Source organism: Patagioenas fasciata, chromosome 7 (genome assembly GCF_037038585.1).
Source record: "Patagioenas fasciata isolate bPatFas1 chromosome 7, bPatFas1.hap1, whole genome shotgun sequence".
In the NCBI taxonomy this organism is placed as follows: Eukaryota; Metazoa; Chordata; class Aves; order Columbiformes; family Columbidae; genus Patagioenas; species Patagioenas fasciata.
In genome coordinates, this window is record NC_092526.1 from 16,930,477 (window position 1) to 16,948,774 (window position 18,298).

The following is an 18,298-nucleotide window of genomic DNA, read 5'->3' on the forward strand; positions in this document are numbered from 1 at the left end:
CGAGAGGGACCCACACCCCCCCATTATGGCTTCGCCTCGCTGCAGCAGACACAGCGGCCTTTCTTCTCCCCCCACCGGTGTTTGCATTCCTGCCGCCCGGCCCCCGCCGCCACGACCCCGCCGCCCGGCAGCCCTGCCCAGGAATGCGAGGAACGAGGCGCAGCGGGGCTGCCGCCCACCCCACCAGCCCCCCACAGCCCCCACCCGCCCGGCCCCCCAGGTTGCAGCCCCATCCCTCCCAGCAGCCACATCCCGTAAGCCACTGCCTTGAGATCCAGGTTTTGCCTAACAGCAAAATCGGTTTCCCAGTGAACAAGGCCCCACAGTGACGAGTGGCGTGGACTCTCTGATGTCTTGTAAAGGGTTGGGCATGCCCTGCAGCCTTCCCCTGGACACCAGGAATGGGCTCATCACTCACAGCCAGCTGTCACCATACCTAAAGAAACTCTACCCTTGAGATGTCCAAGCCCAGAAGTAAACACCTGGCCAGTAAAGGCCTGGCAGCCCCTGTCCACACCACCCCCGGGCAGAGCAGCCCACAGGAGCCCTTCTCCACCAAACCTCACTGGTTGCAACTCAGGGACCAGCCTCTGCACCCCATAGCCTCTCTGGGACTTCAGCACTGGTTCACAAGCATGGAGTGTGGCTGGAGGGATGCAGATATCCACCATATACTCAGTGATGAGACACCCTGGAGCCTTCCCTATGCTGCAACCACCACCTCCATCTCACTCCCTCCCTAACCTTTCCTCGTCCCTCAGCAAAATAACCCCTGCAGATGCAGAGGTGCCCAGAGACATCACCAGATCCTGCTCTAGATGGAGCATCCCCATGGGTTGTAGCCCCAGCCTGCAGGATGCCAGCAGGACTGGCAGGAGACAAACCTCCACAGAGGGGCCCCATGATTCAGAAGCAGGTTGGGTCGATGCAGCACCAGACACAAGGTGGGCTGGGGGAGTGCGGGGTGCCCCCCAGTCAGACTGCTGGAGCTGGGTGAGTGCTGGCCCACAGCCCGCAGTACAGCCCTCCTGGCTGCCGGTGGGTGATGCAGGCCCATCTCTGACGCATATCCCTTCCTTTGGGTGGTGGTTTTTGTTTTTCCCTTCCCCAGGAGCTCTGATAAACATTCCCGAGCCAGCTGATATCCGGGCCGGCACTGACCCTTGCGATGCCAGGAGCAGCTGCAGCACCAGCTTCGCTGATCCCTGCACGCCAGAGCCGATTCCCACAGCTAGGCATCGAGACACTGGCAAGCTAGCCCAGCTGGTGTGGCTGGCGCCACAGACATGCTGCCAAAAGGGACCCTCCCAGAGTCATGGACCCCCCCACGGCAAGCCAGCACAAGGCGGGCACAGCTCCCCTGGCCACCCCACCCAGAAGGGACGTGGATCCCAAAAGAGGGTAGCAAGGCACTCTAATCTCCCCCAGCTTCTAGGAATGGGGTCTCCTGCTCAAACCACCCTGTGGGTTAGAAACACAGTTGCCAAAGAGGATGGCAACTCTGGCCACAGTGTCCCACAGGACAACACTGGGGTGGCACTGACAGAGGCCACATGAAATTATACCAGTTCAGTCCACGTCACCCTATGGGGAACCTCATGGGGTCCCATGTCACCATATGGAGGACCTCTTTCTCCCTAGGAAAGTCACCACCCACATCCCAGCTGGACTGTGCATCACCTCCTCATGCACTCCATGGCTCTCTGCTCAAACTGAGACCTCACTCCAGGCAAGTGGGGATCCCAGGGACAACCAAGGGCCACTGCACCCCCGAGCTGGCTTCAGAGCACTTCCCCTGCTCACCAGCCCCTCCAGACCTGCTGAACATGCTCTTAGTCATGGTGTGTGGCAGAGGCGCAGATTCACTCTGGCACTCAAGAGCAGAAGGTGCTTTAAGAGGAAAGGAGTGAGTGACAGGTTGGAGCCACCAAGTTGGTGACATTGAGGAAGGTCTTCCCCTCTCCAACACCCCTGTTCCCCACTTCTCAATGGGGTGAGCCACAGCATCCTTTCCCCTGCCAGCCATTTGGGACTATGGGGTCTAGGCTCAGAGAGTGTCCCCCTGGCCACCCTCCTGCCCTGCACAGGGGTCAGGTCCCCCCTACCCTCACCACATGCTGCCTGCTCCAGCCCTCGCATTTCTTGCAGCTCTGGCAAATCTCCTGTTTATGCAACAAGTCCCCGGCGGGAGGACAGCATGTTTCCATCCACGTCCGCTCCCCCCTCGCTCCAGCTCCACCCCGCCCGACACAGTCCCAGTGTGCAAGGCAGCCGTGTGGAGCCCTGGCCCCCCAGCACAGGGGTCCTGGGAAGGGGGCAGCACCCTGGTACCACAGTTCCTCTCTGCCCCCACCAGCACTCAGGGGCTCTGCTGCTTTTGGGGTTTCTCTCCTCGAACAGGGGGAACCAGTAGCTGTGCCAAAGGGCTGGGGAGCAGCTTGGCCGGCAGTTCGTGGTGAGTCAGGCCAGGCTGATGCTGGGGCATGGAGGTCTCACCGCTCCCAGGCTCTCCTCCGGGCATCCCCGTCCCGCCCCGCAGCTGGACGAGGGACTGTCACTGTGCTGTCACCTCTGTGCCAGGATGCCTGGCAACACCCATGCTAGGGCAGAGGCCATCAGACTGCCCTGCCCCTGCATTGCCCAAGAGATGCTGGTGGTACCCAGAGAGGGTATAGCACAGCAAAGAGCCACCATCATGCCAGGGATGTCCCCCAAGCTGGGACAGACCCCATCTCCTCCATCTGTCTCCTGGTATGTCCTCGGGGAGCCACCTCATGGCCCATCCCCAACAGGAAGGCGGCAGCAGGGCCAGGACAGAGGTCACTCAGTGCACCCAGCCCTGCAGGTCAGGGCTAAGATACCAGAGAGGACACCAGCCGCTCCACCCCACAGTGGCCCCAGGGACCACCACCAGCATCCCAGTGCACCCCAGGACCCATAGCATGGCCAGGAGAGGACAGTCTCATCAGCCCACAGCTGGCCAGGCCAGCAGATCCAGCACAGAAAGACAGGACATGGAAGGCAACACACAGGGAAAGTCCAAAGGGTTGTGATGGAGGCAGCGGCACCAATATAGCCCTGGTTTCAACCCAAATAAGGGCAGGTCCCGGCTCGAGGGGATATAAGCAATCAGCCCCAGGGTTGCCAAGTGACAACTGAGGGAAGAGGGAGAAGGCAGTGGCCCTGAGCCTGTTTGGGGGGAAAAAGAGGGGTTTTAGGGTCTGGAGCGGTCAGAGGTGCCTCCTCATGCCCAGGAGACGAGCTTGCCCTGCTCTGCCAGCGGGTGCTGGCTCGCCACAGGGCTGCCCACAGGCAGGGACATGCTGTGCTCCAGTGCCTAAAAAGGCAACATCTGCAGGCAGCAGGTCTGGATCCAGCCCCATGGGCCAGTGCCTGCCTGGCACGGACCCCACAGCCCTAGCCATGCCCTGCTGCCAGCACCCACACACATGGGCTGCCACCCCACCACAGGGACACCCCTCACCTCAGTCCCATGAAGAGCCCACAACCAGCCTGCCCCAAGGGAGAGTGTGGGGTCACTGTCCTCTACACCCAGCCTGCCCCAAGGATGGGCACGGAGGTCCCCTCAGCCCCTCTTCAACCTCCCAGCCCCAAACGGACCACAAGGATTGGCTAGGAAGCCGCTCCTGCACCAGGGATCAGCCAGGAGCAGAGTCACCCTGGAATACACTCTGCCACAGAGCTTCACTGGGACTGCTTCATGCACAAGTGCTTATATGGGATTGGTCAGTGAATGGATTCTCACCTGGGATCGGTCAACACATGGATTCTGAGGTGGGATTAATCATACATAAACTGTCACACAGCATTGGTCAATCCATGGATTCTGACATGGGATTGGTCATAGCAGTCACACAGGATTGGTCAGAACAGCAATTCTCACACAGGATTGGCCAGAGCAGGGATTCCAAAACAGGACTGCTCAGTGAATGGATTCTCACATGGGACTGGTCAACAAATGGGTTCTGACATAAGCACAGGTACTCCTGTGGGACTGCCCAGCACACGGGCCCATAAGCAGGCAGGCTGGCTATCTGTGCCCCATAGTGAGCCCTATGTGGGGTCCCGCCCCACAGATCCCCTCTGCCATGCTGGTGGAACATTAGGCAAGCCCCATCCCTAGGCATAGAGATCCCAGGGCAGGCTTTGGGCTGCCTCATGGGGCATTCATAAACCTCTGTGGAGCCATAATCTGTCTCAAAGGGTGGTCAAGGTGCTAAAATAAGCCCTGGCTGCCCCAGGGGGTCTGTGCCCCCCAGCACCCAGCCTGAGGGTTCCCTCCATGGGGGAAAGTCTTGAGCAGATGGAAACTGGGGTCAGCGCCGTGTCCCGATCCCACGGGACACAGCTGAAGACACTGCAGTAAAACTGAACTGCTGAGCAGTACCCCCAAAAATGGTTTCCCCCATCTATGGGGTTGAAGGGGCATGGGAACAGAAGGGGGAAGCAGGGACAGAGCCACTCGCCCCTGCCTGAGGACTGTGCCATGAGGCCACTCTCCTCCCTGCACCCCAGTACTTATCGGGGTGACTCTGGTGCTGATCGGGGGCTGCTGGCGTGGTGACTGGATGTCCTAGGGATGGGCTTCATGAGGCCAGACATGTGATCATGGCAAAGCAAGCAGGAGGGTGGCGCAGGGCAGGGCACAGCTCTACTCTGGCAGCCGCCTCGAAAAAGCCAGGGTGCAAATGGACCTCTCAGCTCAGGACCCCAGAAGCGGGAAGAGGGGGGCAGGGACGGGGACAGCCCCAATGCACAGCACTCTGCCCAGGGGGTGACAGGGAGCAGCAGCCTCGAGGAGCAGCACCAGCCCTGCCCTTCCTGAAACAGGGGCCAGCAGGATCACTAATAGAGTCTTCATTAGAGAGCACAGGCTGGGGGCTTGTTTTCTCCTGACCCAACTTCCCCGGGGGTGTCACCCCTAGGGATGGCTTTGGGCTCCAGGCAGGACACACGCAACTCTGCTAGTGCTACCAGGCTGTAGGGACACAAGGTGCCTATTTAGGTGTCCCCCAGCACGCTCAAATTCACCATGCGGCAGATGCCAATCCAGCACCCTCCATGAGGACCCAGTGGGCACAGCCACCACCACCTCCCTGTCCCTGCCAGCCACTCCCCAACACCCAGAGCAGGGTAACCAGTCTCGCACTGGGGGCTGACCCCAGTGTGGAATAACATCAGCCACGAGTGCCCCGGGAACAGAACAGTTCTCTTTTTTTTTTCTTGTTTTCCCCTTAAAACTAAGAGGGCTGATGCCTCTCTCAGCCGTTTCCTCTCGCAGGAGCACAGCCCAAAAACATCTGCGCCGGGACCTGCCCTGCCGGATTTAACCCTCTGCGTGCCCGGCGGCGGCCGAGGGGCCGCGGGTCCCTGCCCTGTGGGGGCTGCCACTCGCTGGGGCTGCCGGGCTCCTCGCCACTCATTAACCCGGGGTTTAACCATCGACGGTCCCGCGGAGGAACCAGGGAGGAGGGGGGGTTAACCCGTAGGCTGCCAGGGTGTCCCGGCGCAGGAGCTGCCACTGCCGTGTCCCCCACTCCGGGGTGACAGGCACCCGCCCGGCAGCGCCCACCGGGCCGCGGGGTGGGAGCGGAGTGCTGGGGGAGGACCCCGCTTTCCCGCCCTGCCCTCGCTCCCCAGGGACAGGTCCGTACGCACTCCGGAGGGGACGCAAACCCCAGCGCCTGTGTGTCCCCGTCCGGGGCTCCCTGCTGGTCACCGCCCCGGAGAGGTGGGGAGGTGGGCACGGGGTACACGGCCCCCCGCGCTGCTCACAGCTCCCAGGCGGCAGCAAACCAGCCCTCACTCCCTCCCCAAATCCTGCTCCCTGCGAGGACCGCACTGCCCCCTACAAGCCCCCCCGCACCCCAAGACCTCCTCCGGGAACCGACAACTGGGGACCCTCCAACACAGGGGGGCAGCACGCCCCCAACCACGCACTACCCCACCACCGCTCGGATGTCACGCGTGGCCCCCGCCCCCTGAAGAGATGCCATCCCCTGCAGCATCTCTCCCCCCGGGGGGGCTGAGGACCCCCGTGCCCTCGCCGTCCACCCGTACCTGGTTCATGACGCTCCCGAAATCCATCCGGGGTCTCGCCTGCCTACATCCGAAAGGGACGGCACCGCAGCCTCACCTGGCTCGGGGGGCGCGGGGGCGGCCGAGGGGCGGCCGGAGGGGCCGGGGGGGGCAGGCGTGAGCCCGGCGTCGCCCAGGCGGGCAGGCGTGAAAGCAAACTGCAGGCAGAGCCCCCCTCCCTCCCCGGGCCAAGCCTGGAGAAGGAAGGAAGGAAGGAGGGAGGGAGGAGGGAGGGGAGGGAAGGAGGGGGAGAACCGAAGGGTTTCGCTCCCCGCAAGCGGGACCCCGGCGATGGAGGGGCGCAGGGGGTCCCGTCGGCCGCCCGCTCCCCTCCGCACCCCCGGGGCGTCCGGGAGCTGGGGACCCCGGGGGTGCCGGCCCCGGCCCTGGGGAGGAAGGGGGTCCCGGGCGGCTTTTTCCACTGCTCCCCTCCCTCCTCTCGCTCCTTCTCCCTCTTTCTTCTCCTCTTCCCTCTCTCCCCAGCTGCACGGCGCGCTCCAAGTCCAGCCCCGCTCCGCTCCCCTCGCCTCCCCCAAAAACGCCCTTAAAGGCAACCGGGAGCCCGGCTCGGGCAGCCAGCCGTGGGCAAGGGGTGCTGGCAAGCACGCAGACCCCACCAAAAAATATCCCCCCCTCCCTGCGCTGCCACCACGTCTGCAAAGTGCCTCGCACCCTGTACCGAGGGGCCACAACAGGCGGCGGGGCGCAGAAGGGTCGGGGCCTTATCGCCCCGCGTGACGCCACCAGTGTCCCCATGCCCTTGGCGGGGTGGGGGGGGTAGGGACAGAAATGTGGGGCCCTCCTTGGGGCCTTTTCTGCCTGGCACCCCCTGGAACAACTTGGTCACCCCGTGCCACACACACGGGGTGCCCAATTAATGGTCCTTGGATGCCCCACACCCCTGGTGTTGGGGAGATATGAAGATTTACCAGCCCTCCCCCCACTCCCAATTATAAAGCAAAGCCGAAACGCTGGAAAAGCCCCAGTTGTCCCATGGCATGCAGAGGCACACTAGTCCCTGCTCGCCTCTCCCAAACCTGGGGTGCAGCCAGCAACCCCCTTGCTTTCTTCCCATCTCCCTTCCTCCTCACGGCTCTGTGTGATGATGGATGGAGCCCTGCTTTCCCCAGCCACCCCTGGGAGCAGCCCAGCCCTGGCCGTGATGCACGAGCAAGTATGCAGTGCTGGGGAGACCCAGGAGCAAAAGGGGAAACCCCCAGCAGTGTGGGGCAGGGGGGAGCCTGCCCAACAGTGCCCCACAGAGCAACAAGCCAGCCCAGGAGGCAGCGAGCCAGGCACCTGGCCCAGTGCTGTTGACATTTTCTCACCCAATGCCTCCCCGTTCCTGTTTGCGTTTCCATCCTCATGCTGCAGGCCCAGCCAAAAGGCTGAGGCTGGCTCTGACAGCACAGGGCAGGACCCCAGGGACCCCTCCTGTCTCACCACCCCCAAGAATGTCACTAGGTAGGATGTAGCAGCAAGTGGTTCTCCCTCTGCCCTCCTGCAAGACTCTCAGAAGATGCATCACCCCTGTGAGTGCAATCCCACTCCAGCAGATCCTGCCTAGCCGCTCTGTGCCTTAGTTTCCCGGGGACAGCTGGATGGTGCATAGGACAGGAGCACCAAGAGACCCTTCCTGCTGCCGAGGCCAAAGTGCCGGAGCCCAGACATCCGCAGGGGCACCTCCTCACCCCGCTCCTGAGCAAATGCTGACCCTGCTGCCCTCCCCGTCACCCAAGGGGATGGAGCTGGACCCCAACAGCCACTGGCACCCCAAAACAGCACCACAGCCCCCAAAAAGCAGACATCCTAAAAACAGGGGAGTGCTGCGGCCAGGAAGGAGAGGCAACAAACACCCTGTGCCGAGGAAGCCAGGCGTGGACCCCTGCTCAGCTCCATTACTGATCCCCACAGAGACTTCCTCAGCCCCAGCTCTTTGGGAGGTGACCATGGGATGACTCCCAGACCCTGGGAAACACCAGCAGCGGAATCGCTGGGACCAGATGGGAAAGTATCAGTGGCTAAGTGGGATGGGAGTGAGTGGGTGAGCAAAGGGCATTGACAATATGTCCCTGCCCCTGGGGAGGTGATGGGAGCTGTCCCTTGGGGAGATGATATGTCCCCTACATAGGACATGACCAGAGAAGTCCTGACAATGTCCCTGAACTCCAGCCACCAAGTATCTCCCAGAGGCATCAGGGCCAAAATAAAGAGCAGGTCTGTCAGTTAGCCAAGTGGCTCTGGTGGCCTCTGCATCCTGCAGGGTCCCCCCATCACCCCTGTAGAAATCACCCCCTACCTGAACCAGCTCCTTCACAATCCAAACGAAGCACGCTTTAGCATCACCACCGCAGATCCCAGCAGAAAAAGGGGGACCTGGGTATCAGGCACTGGGGGGGGAGGTGGGGGTAATCTCCAGAGGTGAAAGCATGCAGGGAGGAGACGAAGCATCAGCACAGGGTCCATAAAGCCCCTTCTTGAGCCAGACCTTTTGGCTGGTCTGGGGCCAGTGCCACACCACGAAGTGTACTGGGTGCCCCTGGGAACCCAGCACCCTTCCTGGGGCAGGTCCCAGGAGGGGTAAACAAGAGGGATGCAAAGTGGTTTGGGAAGGGAAGAAATCGATGGGAAATGAGGCAGAAATGCCCCACAGGAGCCTCTGTCCAGCCTGGATTCTGCCTCCCACCACTGCAGGGCCCTGAGGGGCTGGATCCAGCCCTGGAAGCCCCTGAGGAGGGAGGCTGGTGGTCCCCACTACCTCGGCTGACAATTCCCAGGCCAGCTCTGGCCAGTGCCCACCAGTGCAGTGAGCATGGTCGATCTCAGCATCCCCAATTCCCTGCCTGCTCTCCCTGTGCCCAGCAGCACCCAGAGGGTGCAGAGAAGGGTCCCAGGTCCTTTGAGCGGCTGAGCCAGCCCCCCCACCCTGGAGCTGAGAGAGACCAAATATTTGGGCAGTGACGTAAAGAAGGGGAAAAAGGAAAGCAGGAGGAAAAAACCCAGAACCCCCTCCAGGACCCATTGCACAAACATGACCTGGCATAGCACTGGGGCAGGGCTGACCCCACAGCCCCCTCTCCTGACACTTGGCTGGGCCCATGCCAGGGCCAAGGACACATTCCTGCAGCATTCCTCCCCCTCGCCGCCTGCTCTGTTGTGGAGACCAGGGATGTTGCTAATTAGCTGTCCCAAAGCATTGGGGGGTGGCTTTTAACGAGGCATTGGGGACAGAGATGGGATGGGCAGCTCCCCGTGTGACTGGCACGTCATCCCCTACACTGCGCAGGGAGGAGGCTGACAGGCAGAGTGGCTGGGGTGGTTATCCAGGATGAGACAGCCACATGTCCCCTAGCATGAGCCTGGTACAGCTGGGACAGGGATGTCCCCTCCTTGCAGCCACTGAGCCTGGCACAGCCATGGGGAGCCCATGATGCACCATCTGGCTGTGCCCCCCAGCACTGCTCAGAGCCCCCGGCCACACCATGGTGCCCATCAGCACAAGTCAAACCTGCCTGTAAGAGCCCAACCACTCTGTCTCAGTTTCCCCTCCTGGCCCTGACTTGTTTCGCAAGCAGCAGGGATTCCAATCTTCAACTGAGGCCAGGAGACACGTCTCCTTCACCAGCATCGTGTGCCCTGGCACAGGTCTCCCTGTGTCCCCCCACCACCAAGAGCCTGTTGGCGCCATGGGCACTGCGAGCAATTGCTCTGGCCAGGACACACCTCACTGCCCAGCTCTGGCCCCACTCCAGCAACCGGTTTAATGATGGACAAACAACCCCCCCCCGGAATGCCATTGCAGGGGGCACTCAAAAAACAAGCTGGGCCTGGTGTGAGGCCAGCAGGGATGGATGGCACTGAGCTGGGAGCACACTCATGTGACACCCACCCCTGTGCAAGCACACCTGTGCACACGGATGGATGTTCTTGCATGCATGTGCATTCATCTATGAGCATACATGATCACATACATGCATGCACATGCATGATTGTGCGAACATGCTTGTGTTTGGGCACATACATGCACACTCACACACATGTTCACATGTACAGACACACACATACTCGCACACACAGCACAGCAGCCTGACATGGCTCCAGCATGCACTGACAGCTCCCCAGGGAGAGACACCAGTGGACAAGGCAGCCCCCAGAGCCTCGGTCCCATGCTATGTGCCATGCCTCAGTTTCCCCTCTTAGCACAGCCCAGTACCCCCACTCGCCCAGGACCTGTGGGCCCTGGTGTGTCACAGGGTGAGCAGGGCAGGCTTTAGCCCTGCCAGGACCAGCGGCTGACACAGCTGCCACTTCCCAGAACCACCCGCCAGCAATCACCAGCCAATTTGGCAGCCAAACAGTGCAGTTCTCCCTGTCCCCCAACCAAACCAGCTACCAACAGGCCAGTTCCCATCATGAGGAGAAGCATCATCCCCAGTGTTTTCTCAGCTTCACCAAGCAGCATCATGGCATAATCCAGCCCCAGTCAGAATGAGCACATCCCGGGGGACTGGGATGCCTGCGGTACCTCCCTTGCTCAATGATTTGGGAAGCACCTGCACAGCCCTGCTGCCAGGAGCATCCTCCATCGTTCCATCCTGGCCAGGAGGGCTCATCATGCCCTCTCACAGACCTGATCACTGCCATGGGAAGCACTGCACCCTGGGCTGCCAGCACCCACGCCCCATGCATGTCCCCAACTCTGGCTGCCCCCAGGAAAGTGCTCCATTACTGAGTTTCCCCATTTTCAAAGGAAGCTACACCCCCTCTGCTTCGGTCAGGCAGTTTCAGTGCAGGGAGGGAGGGAGGAGGCAGGCTGGGGGGGTTAGATACATGCCAGTGTCTGACCGTCTGTCCATCCCCTTTGGAGGGAGGGAGGTTTGCTAAGCGAGGAAAAATCCCTGAGCGAAGGGGCTGGGCACGAGAAGGGCCTTACATGGACATGGGAACAGCATAGTGCTTCTCAGCTGGTGCATATGTGGCTGCGCCAGCCCCCCCCAGAGCCATCCACAGGCCCCAGGCACCCTGCCAGCACTGCGCCACCAAGGGGTACAGGTCACATTGCTTTCCCTCTGCTGTCTCTCAGGCAGGGGTGCAGGTCACTGCTGGGGTGCAGGTCCTTCCTGCCACAGCACAGCTCTGCCTCCTCACTGCCTCACCACCTCCAAAGGATCATGGCATTCCCCAGCACCCCCCACATACATCCCAGTGTGTCCTCCCCCATCCCCATCACACCCATGATACCCCCTGGCACCCCACACCCATCACCCCCAGTACAACTCTTCACACCCCACCAGCCTCTACCCACACACCTATCTCTCCCCTCTCCCACGACACCCAGTTCGTTTGGGGTTTGTAACTGGGGACTCCCCCCAAACTGAGCCAGGAGGCAGCTGGCTGGGTGCTGGCTGTGCTGTGAGGGGAAGCTGGGGAGGCAGAACAAGGGGTTGGGGCAGGCCCCAAGGGGGTAAACACAGGGACCAAGGAGATGCTGCCAATAGCATGGTGGGACAGGTTCCAGGGCCAGGAGCCACCAGAGGGGGACACATGAAGACCCTGGCAAAATCTCCACAGCTGGAGAAGTTGGCGGGGGCAGCTGCCAGTGCTTTTGGGGTGAGCCCATCTCCTCCCTCTGAAGTATCCTGAGTATGCAGGGGTTAAACACGAGGGGCTGCAGGTAGACAAGAGGCCATTTTTACTCTGTGCCAAGCCCCCTCCCCACATGCGCCCTCCCCAGAGACCCTACAATAACAAGCCGCTGTGTGAGTCAGCTGGCCGCTTGCCCGGCCGGAGGAGCCCCTCCCTGGGCGCTGGCCCAAAGGAGCTCTGCAGAAGGCCCCTGGCCCTGGCCCCATGCACACACCCCCCCACCAGCAGCACACCCCTCAGCTAGCCAGCCCCACCAAGGGGGCTCCAGCTTCCAGCAAGCATGGGAAGGGTGATGGAGGCTAATGAAACGCAGCCAGCCATGGGAGCAAGCCACAGCCTGCCCCTGTGCACAGGCTACCCAGATGCTGGGACCACATTGTGACTGCCCTCTTAGTGCACATGCTTGAATCAGACATCAGAGAATCCCCATGGAGCAGATAGCCAGACAACACGCTTTCCAGCACTCCCTCCTGCCTGGAAACCACTAGCAGATGCTCCCTGCTGCTGCCTGCCATTCTGTGGGCATCACCCCACTCCATGCCCCCCTTGCCTCTCCCCGTAGCACCCCGGCATTGAGGAAAAGCCATCTCTTCTGGTCTCAGACCCCAGGCGTCTTTGGCAGAGGGTTCCCAGGGTGACACTGGGTCCCAAGGCTGGCAGAGGGTCCCCAAGATGGTATAGGATTCCCCAGGGTGGCACAGGGTCCTAGAATGGCACAAGGTCCCCCAGGCAGCACAGCCCCACTAAGCCTCCCAGCTACCTCTGCCCTTCCCACTCAGGCCTCAGGGTTCTGGGCACGTCCCCAGGGTGTCCCCACAGCCCCCGCCTCCTCCGACACCCCAGCCAGGGCTGGGTGCCACAGCCACTCCCAGTGCTTGTCCCATGCCGTGGCACGCTTCGATACCCGACACGTGCCTGGTCCCCGGCACAGGACCTCCCTGGGGCTTTTTCTCTTCCTTCCTGCCCGACCAGGCATGGGCACAGGCATGGGCACAGCAAGAGCACGTCCCAGCCTAAGCTGCCTGCCCGGGATGCCTCTTCCCACCTGGGATGCCAGCCTCTGAGCCGGCTGGCACACATGCCTCCCTGGGGATTCAGAAACACGCAGCCTCCCCTGCCCCAGGAGCCCAGCAGCAGGCACCATGCCCACCTCCAGATCCCTAGAGAACCTGGGTTACCGTAGGGTCCCCCTCCACTGGCACAGCAGCCGAAGAAACAGACATCACTGCCGGGTATCCTCAGCTCTGCTCCCTCCTGCCAGCGAGATCCGCCCCCAGCAGCACTGGGTATCGGGAGAGGTGCCCAGTCTGCGTGGATGCTGCTGGCAGCGCTCAGCCGCAGTGCATGGCACCCACATGCAACAGCACCCACCCCGGCAAAGGGCACACTGCTCCAGGCACCCGGAGACAGGGCCCTGCCGGTGACCTCCAAGAAGGGCTGCACCCCTAAACCCAATCCTGTACCTGGATGGGCACATGCCATCAGGGGTCAGGCAGCGATGTGTCACTGGTGCCACCAGGACCAGTCCACAGCTACCAGCCATTCTGGGTGCCCATCAAGTAGGATGAGCTGTCACAGACCATGCCAAATCCCCCCACCCCAAGTCCCCAGTGTCCCCTGGGCAGGGACAGGCACACCTTGGGGTGCTGGCCTTACCTTGGCTTGGCACTTGGTGTGGCAGGAGAGCTTGCAGCCTGTGGGAGGGAGAAGGGAGAGAGAGTTAGTGGGGCGGGAGGGGGCATTGCCAGGGGTTAGCCCACAGGCGCCCATGTGGGGGGCAGGATGGGGGGTGGCAATCCATGCTGTGGGACATGGAGCACATTGGCACCAGGCAGATATCACCACGATGTGCACATGCACATGTGGATGCCCACACCTTGCACACTTGCATGCACAGACACCGGGTGGCACCAGCATTGCACAGCACCATGTGCACATGCATGTGGCACTTGGCACACACCCCACACACATAAGCTGACCCTCCCCTGTGCCAATGTGCTGGGGAGGGTGCACACATGCAGATAGATCCCAGTGCCTGGGGATGAACAGCGTGAAGGGAGGCCATGCACGGACACGTCTCACAAGGCCTCGCACGTACACCAGCATGCAGTGGAGCACCATGGGGTGCCACCAGTGCCTGTGCCCCTGCCTGCCCATTCACGGCTGTTGCACACTCATGCCTGCACCCCTGCAGAAGACAGCACGTGCACACACATCGGCATAGGTGTATGTTTGCCACTGCTGGAGACATACACAGGACAACATCACCTGCCCAGGCAGCCTTACAAAGCCACATGTCCTGTCCCCAGGGAACACAGTGGTCCTTGCACAGCATGGCCCCGGCCCAGCCGCTCCCTAGGCCTTGTCCCCCCAGGCCATTTCCTACAGTGCAGGAAGCCACATTGTTCCCGCAGCCAGCCGTGTCCCTCATGGGACTCGGCAGCACTGCACACGTGCAAGGAGCCACAGTACTGCCTGTGTCCCACCAGGCACCACGGGCAGCGGGCATGGCAGAGGGCATGAGCACCCACCTGTGCTCACAGACCTGCACGTGTGTGCACACTCGCAAGGTGACAGTTGCACAGTTGCTTCATGCACATGCTGCTGACAATTGGCCAAATGCACACATGGAAGTGCCTTCAAATGCCATTCTCACCTCCCAGCCACCTTCCTGCCTGCAAAGGCATCCTCACATGCTCTTGGACACACACAAGCTCCCCTTCCAGCACACACACAAGTGTGTGCACACAGGTTGGCACAAGCACATGTTCCCACGTTCACATCCTTGTGCATGCAGCTGTACATGCAGGTACACACACACACATGCTTGCACACACACAGGCAGACGTGTGCAATGGGGCACTCACAGACTTTGACACCACTCATATACATACAAGTGCCTTTCAAAGCCACACATGATCACCCGCAGCCTGCTGCACAAGCACCAGTGCTCAAGCACAGTTCCATGCAAGTGCATGCACTGTCCTCCTGATCCCCAGCATGTGTGCCCATGCCCCCGGCTCACCTCGGCAGGTGCTGCCCTGGCGCGTGATGGCCTGCCGGCAGATCCCACATGCCTTCACCTTCTTGAAGCTCGTCATCTTGAAGCTGTGTGCTGAGGGAGCCTCCAGGTCCTGGGGCTGGGGGCACATGAAGCTTTGTCAGTGGGAAGAAGATGGCATGGAGAACTGGCCACCCAGCCCTGCCTCAGTTTCCCTCTGAGCATGGATTCATCCTCCACCCACTCGCCCAGGTGAGTAGATGTGTCACCCCCACACCCCATCATCCGGGACTGTGACAGCTGTGGCAGGGCCGTGGCTGTGGGGTGGTGAGCAAGGCGTGCGGGAGCCACTGCATGCGCCCACTGCCGCGGCCCCTTTAAATAGTCTCTGCCGCCCCCTGGCGGAGCGGGCCGGAGGGTTGTGCTTGCGCGTGTGCACACGCTTGTGTACACACTGCATCCACACACATTAACACACCCACATGTGTCCACCTGTGTGTGCGCAGACGTGTGTATGTGCGCGCAGACACGTGTGTGTGTGTGCACGGACATGTATGCACACACAGCTGTGTCCTGTGCATGCACACCTGTGCACAAGGACTTCTGTGAACTTGTGCAGGCACAAGTGTGTGTGCCTGCATGTCTGGGGTGTGAACACGCTTGTATGTGTGTATGAGTGTGCAAACTTGCTGGCACACGAGCACATGTGAATGCACATATATAAACATGTGCATGCATAGATGTTTTTGCACGCATGTGTGTGTGTATAAACGATACATGTGCAAACACTCACATGCACACCCAGGTACACACAGGTGCTGCCAGAAGGGCGTCTGTGCAGGAAGGTGTCTCTGTGTCATGCTGTGTTTTGAGCGTGCAGAATGTGCTGGGGTGTCCCACAGGGCTGTATGGGGGCTGCAGTGCCCCCCAAGTGGGAGCACCCATGCCCACCCTGCCTGGCACTGCCCATGGCAAGGGCAGGCCAATGCCACCAGCATGGGTGCAGGATGGATCCAAACGTCTGCAGGTGCTGGGGTGTGAGTGTGCAAGTGTTTGCAAGTGCTCACATATTGGGGCTGAGCATGGGGGGTGCGGACCTGGCACAGCAGCTGGCAGCCAGGATCTACCCCAACCCAACCCGACAGTTTGGGTACGGGGGCACCCACCCACAGCACACCAGCCCTGTCCACCCACCCGCTGCCCAATGAAGACGTGAGCCCCTGTAAATCCGCCTTTTCATGCCAACACTAATGAGATTAAGCAGAGGCCCGGCGGCCCCCCCTCACCTCAGTGTCTCACTTTCCTCCAGCACCACACCAGAGCCAAGAGGGACAGTGTCAAAGTATCAGGGTGCCAGGTCCTCCCCCGCTAAACCTCCCTGCCTCACTTTCCCCAGTGCACACATGGACAGACAACAGGGTTGCACACATGCACCGTGTGCCTGTGTGCACGCAAACAGTCCTGGAGCTGTGAGGGTGCTGTGCATGCTACACATGGTGCATGTCACCACCCTTCATGCATATGCACACCTGTGAGTATGCAAGTGTGTGCAACTGTGCACATCTCCGTGAGCCACAGCAGCAGCAGACACGTGAGCAGATGTCCATGTTCCCACATGCAAGTCCACGTGCAATCTTTTGCACACTCGCATGGGTTCGTACATGCATCTGCAAGCCTCCCTTCCATGGGCACCTGCTCCCGCAGGGCCACTTGCTGGTCCCTTGGCAGCCCCCAGGGCTTTTGCCACCCTACAAGGGAGCAGAGCACAAACAACTGGACACGTATACATGCGTACATACACGTGCACACAGGCGTGTTGTCACCCATCCAGCAGCCGTGCAAAAAGCTCCGCTGGGTCCGGGGGACTCCCACGCTGCAGTTGCTGGGTGACAGCAAGGTCTAACGATGCCATGAGTTCGTTTGCATATGCAAAGCAGCATCTTTGCTGCAGGATGCCCCGGGAAGAGGCCCTGCTCCCCGCTCCCAGAGATCCAGCTGGGATGCCTAAGGATGCCAATGCATCTTCCATGCACATATCCCCCACCCTGCCCTGGCCCCACACGCTAGCATGGGCCCACTTCATTAACAGCTATTATCTTCACTAGGGAAGGCACTGCTCCCCCGCCCCATTCCCACTCTACAGAGCCCCCTCTGCTTGTCCGATTGCCAACATCATCCCCATAACAGGGGCTGCTGACCAGAGCCTGGCTTTACGCCCCCACCTCCCTGCTGCCAAGGGGGCACCCTGCTCAACCAGTGCCACCCATCTGGCTGGGCTATCAGTCTGTCCCACAAAATAACCCCATCTCAACTCCATACTGGCAGCATCCCAGTTAACTTCCTAGTTCGGAACAACTGAGGGGATATGTAGGGGGGCTGGGGTACCCCTTGGGGATGCCACTTGGGTAACCACTGGGGGTACCCAAGGGTACTGGTGGTATGTTCAGGGGTAGGCCCCCACATGGTCAGGGAGGGGACACTAGCATCCCTGGCCATGGGTGCCCCAACACACAGACGGAAAGAGGCTGGAAGGGGACCCAGGTGTTCTGAGCTGGAAGAGGCACTGGGAAGAGATGCCAGATTAATCAGGAGCTGGGACGCGTGGGTCCATTGCCCAGCACTGCAGAGAGGTGCAGGGGGGGTGGAACTGGGACATCCAGTTCCCCTGAGGCTGCAAAGCTGGGATGCCTGGAGGGCACTAGGATGCCTGGGTCCAGCCCTGTGGGCCCAGGCCCACCCAGTGCCTTCCATCCCGCTGTGCCCCAGGGCCCAGCTTAAGTTGGTGATGGACTGTAGGGGTAGAGCCCCAACACTCAGTGCAAACTGTATTCCCTTCAGTCTGCCCAGTTCCCTCCAGTGGGGTAGCATAGCTTCTAACTGGGGAATGGCAGTGGCCCCCAGCCAGGTCTGCAGGCTGGGTGTCGTGGGGCATTAACCCCCACCCTCCCCAAACCCACACAAGTTCCACAGACACCCCCGCCAGTCTAGTGTCCCTGTCCCCATCCCAGCTGGTCCCCCCATTCGTGCACCCCTCAGCCTGGTACCCACCGCCGCCCCTTTTCCGGGCTGGGTCCCGCTTTGCTCTACCCGGTCCCCAGGGCTCCTCCCGGTCCCGCTCCCGTTCTGGTCCTCCTAGCCCCGTCCCGGTGTCCGGCCGTCCCTGCCGGTCTCCGCTCGGTCCGGCTTCCCCCAGAGCCGGTCCCGGCCCAGCACCTCCGGTTTCCCCCGCTCCCAATCCGCCCGTCTCAGTGCAAACGCTACCCGCTCCGTCCCGGTCCCCCCCGCAACCAGCCCCATCCACCGCCCACTCTCGGGATCAGCTCCGCTCCGAGATCTCACTGCCGCGCCCCACCGCGCTGCTGTCCCGCTCCCCTCCCGGTGCCCCCCGGTACCCGCACGGTGCAGGCGCGGCGGGCCGTACCCAGAGCAGGCAGGAGAGGCACAGCCCGGTCATGCTGCCCGCGGAGCGGCTCCGCGGCCGGCCGAGCCCCCACCGGCCCCTCGCTCCGCCCGCCCGCTCCGCCCCGGCCCCACACCGCCCCTCCAGACGGC

General features: G+C 61.5%; 1 protein-coding gene across 15 annotated transcripts in view; it reads right to left on the reverse strand.

Annotated features, from left to right (window-relative positions):
- Nucleotides 1–18,298, reverse strand: part of TNS1 (tensin 1) — a 69,321-nt gene that overhangs the window by 47,746 nt on the left and 3,277 nt on the right. For 7 of the 15 annotated variants that reach the window (XM_071810897.1, XM_065840718.2, XM_065840715.2 and 4 more), the window contains exons 2-3: nucleotides 14,771–14,885; nucleotides 13,402–13,439 (exon numbers count right to left, since the gene is read on the reverse strand). In XM_071810897.1, coding sequence (XP_071666998.1) covers nucleotides 13,402–13,439; nucleotides 14,771–14,885 — 153 coding nt within the window. Of the gene's footprint in view, nucleotides 1–6,081; nucleotides 6,589–13,401; nucleotides 13,440–14,770; nucleotides 14,886–16,545; nucleotides 16,629–17,794; nucleotides 17,958–18,167; nucleotides 18,250–18,298 lie in introns of those variants that run through there. The other 8 variants (XM_071810899.1, XM_065840722.2, XM_065840721.2 and 5 more) reach the window with 5 other exon arrangements.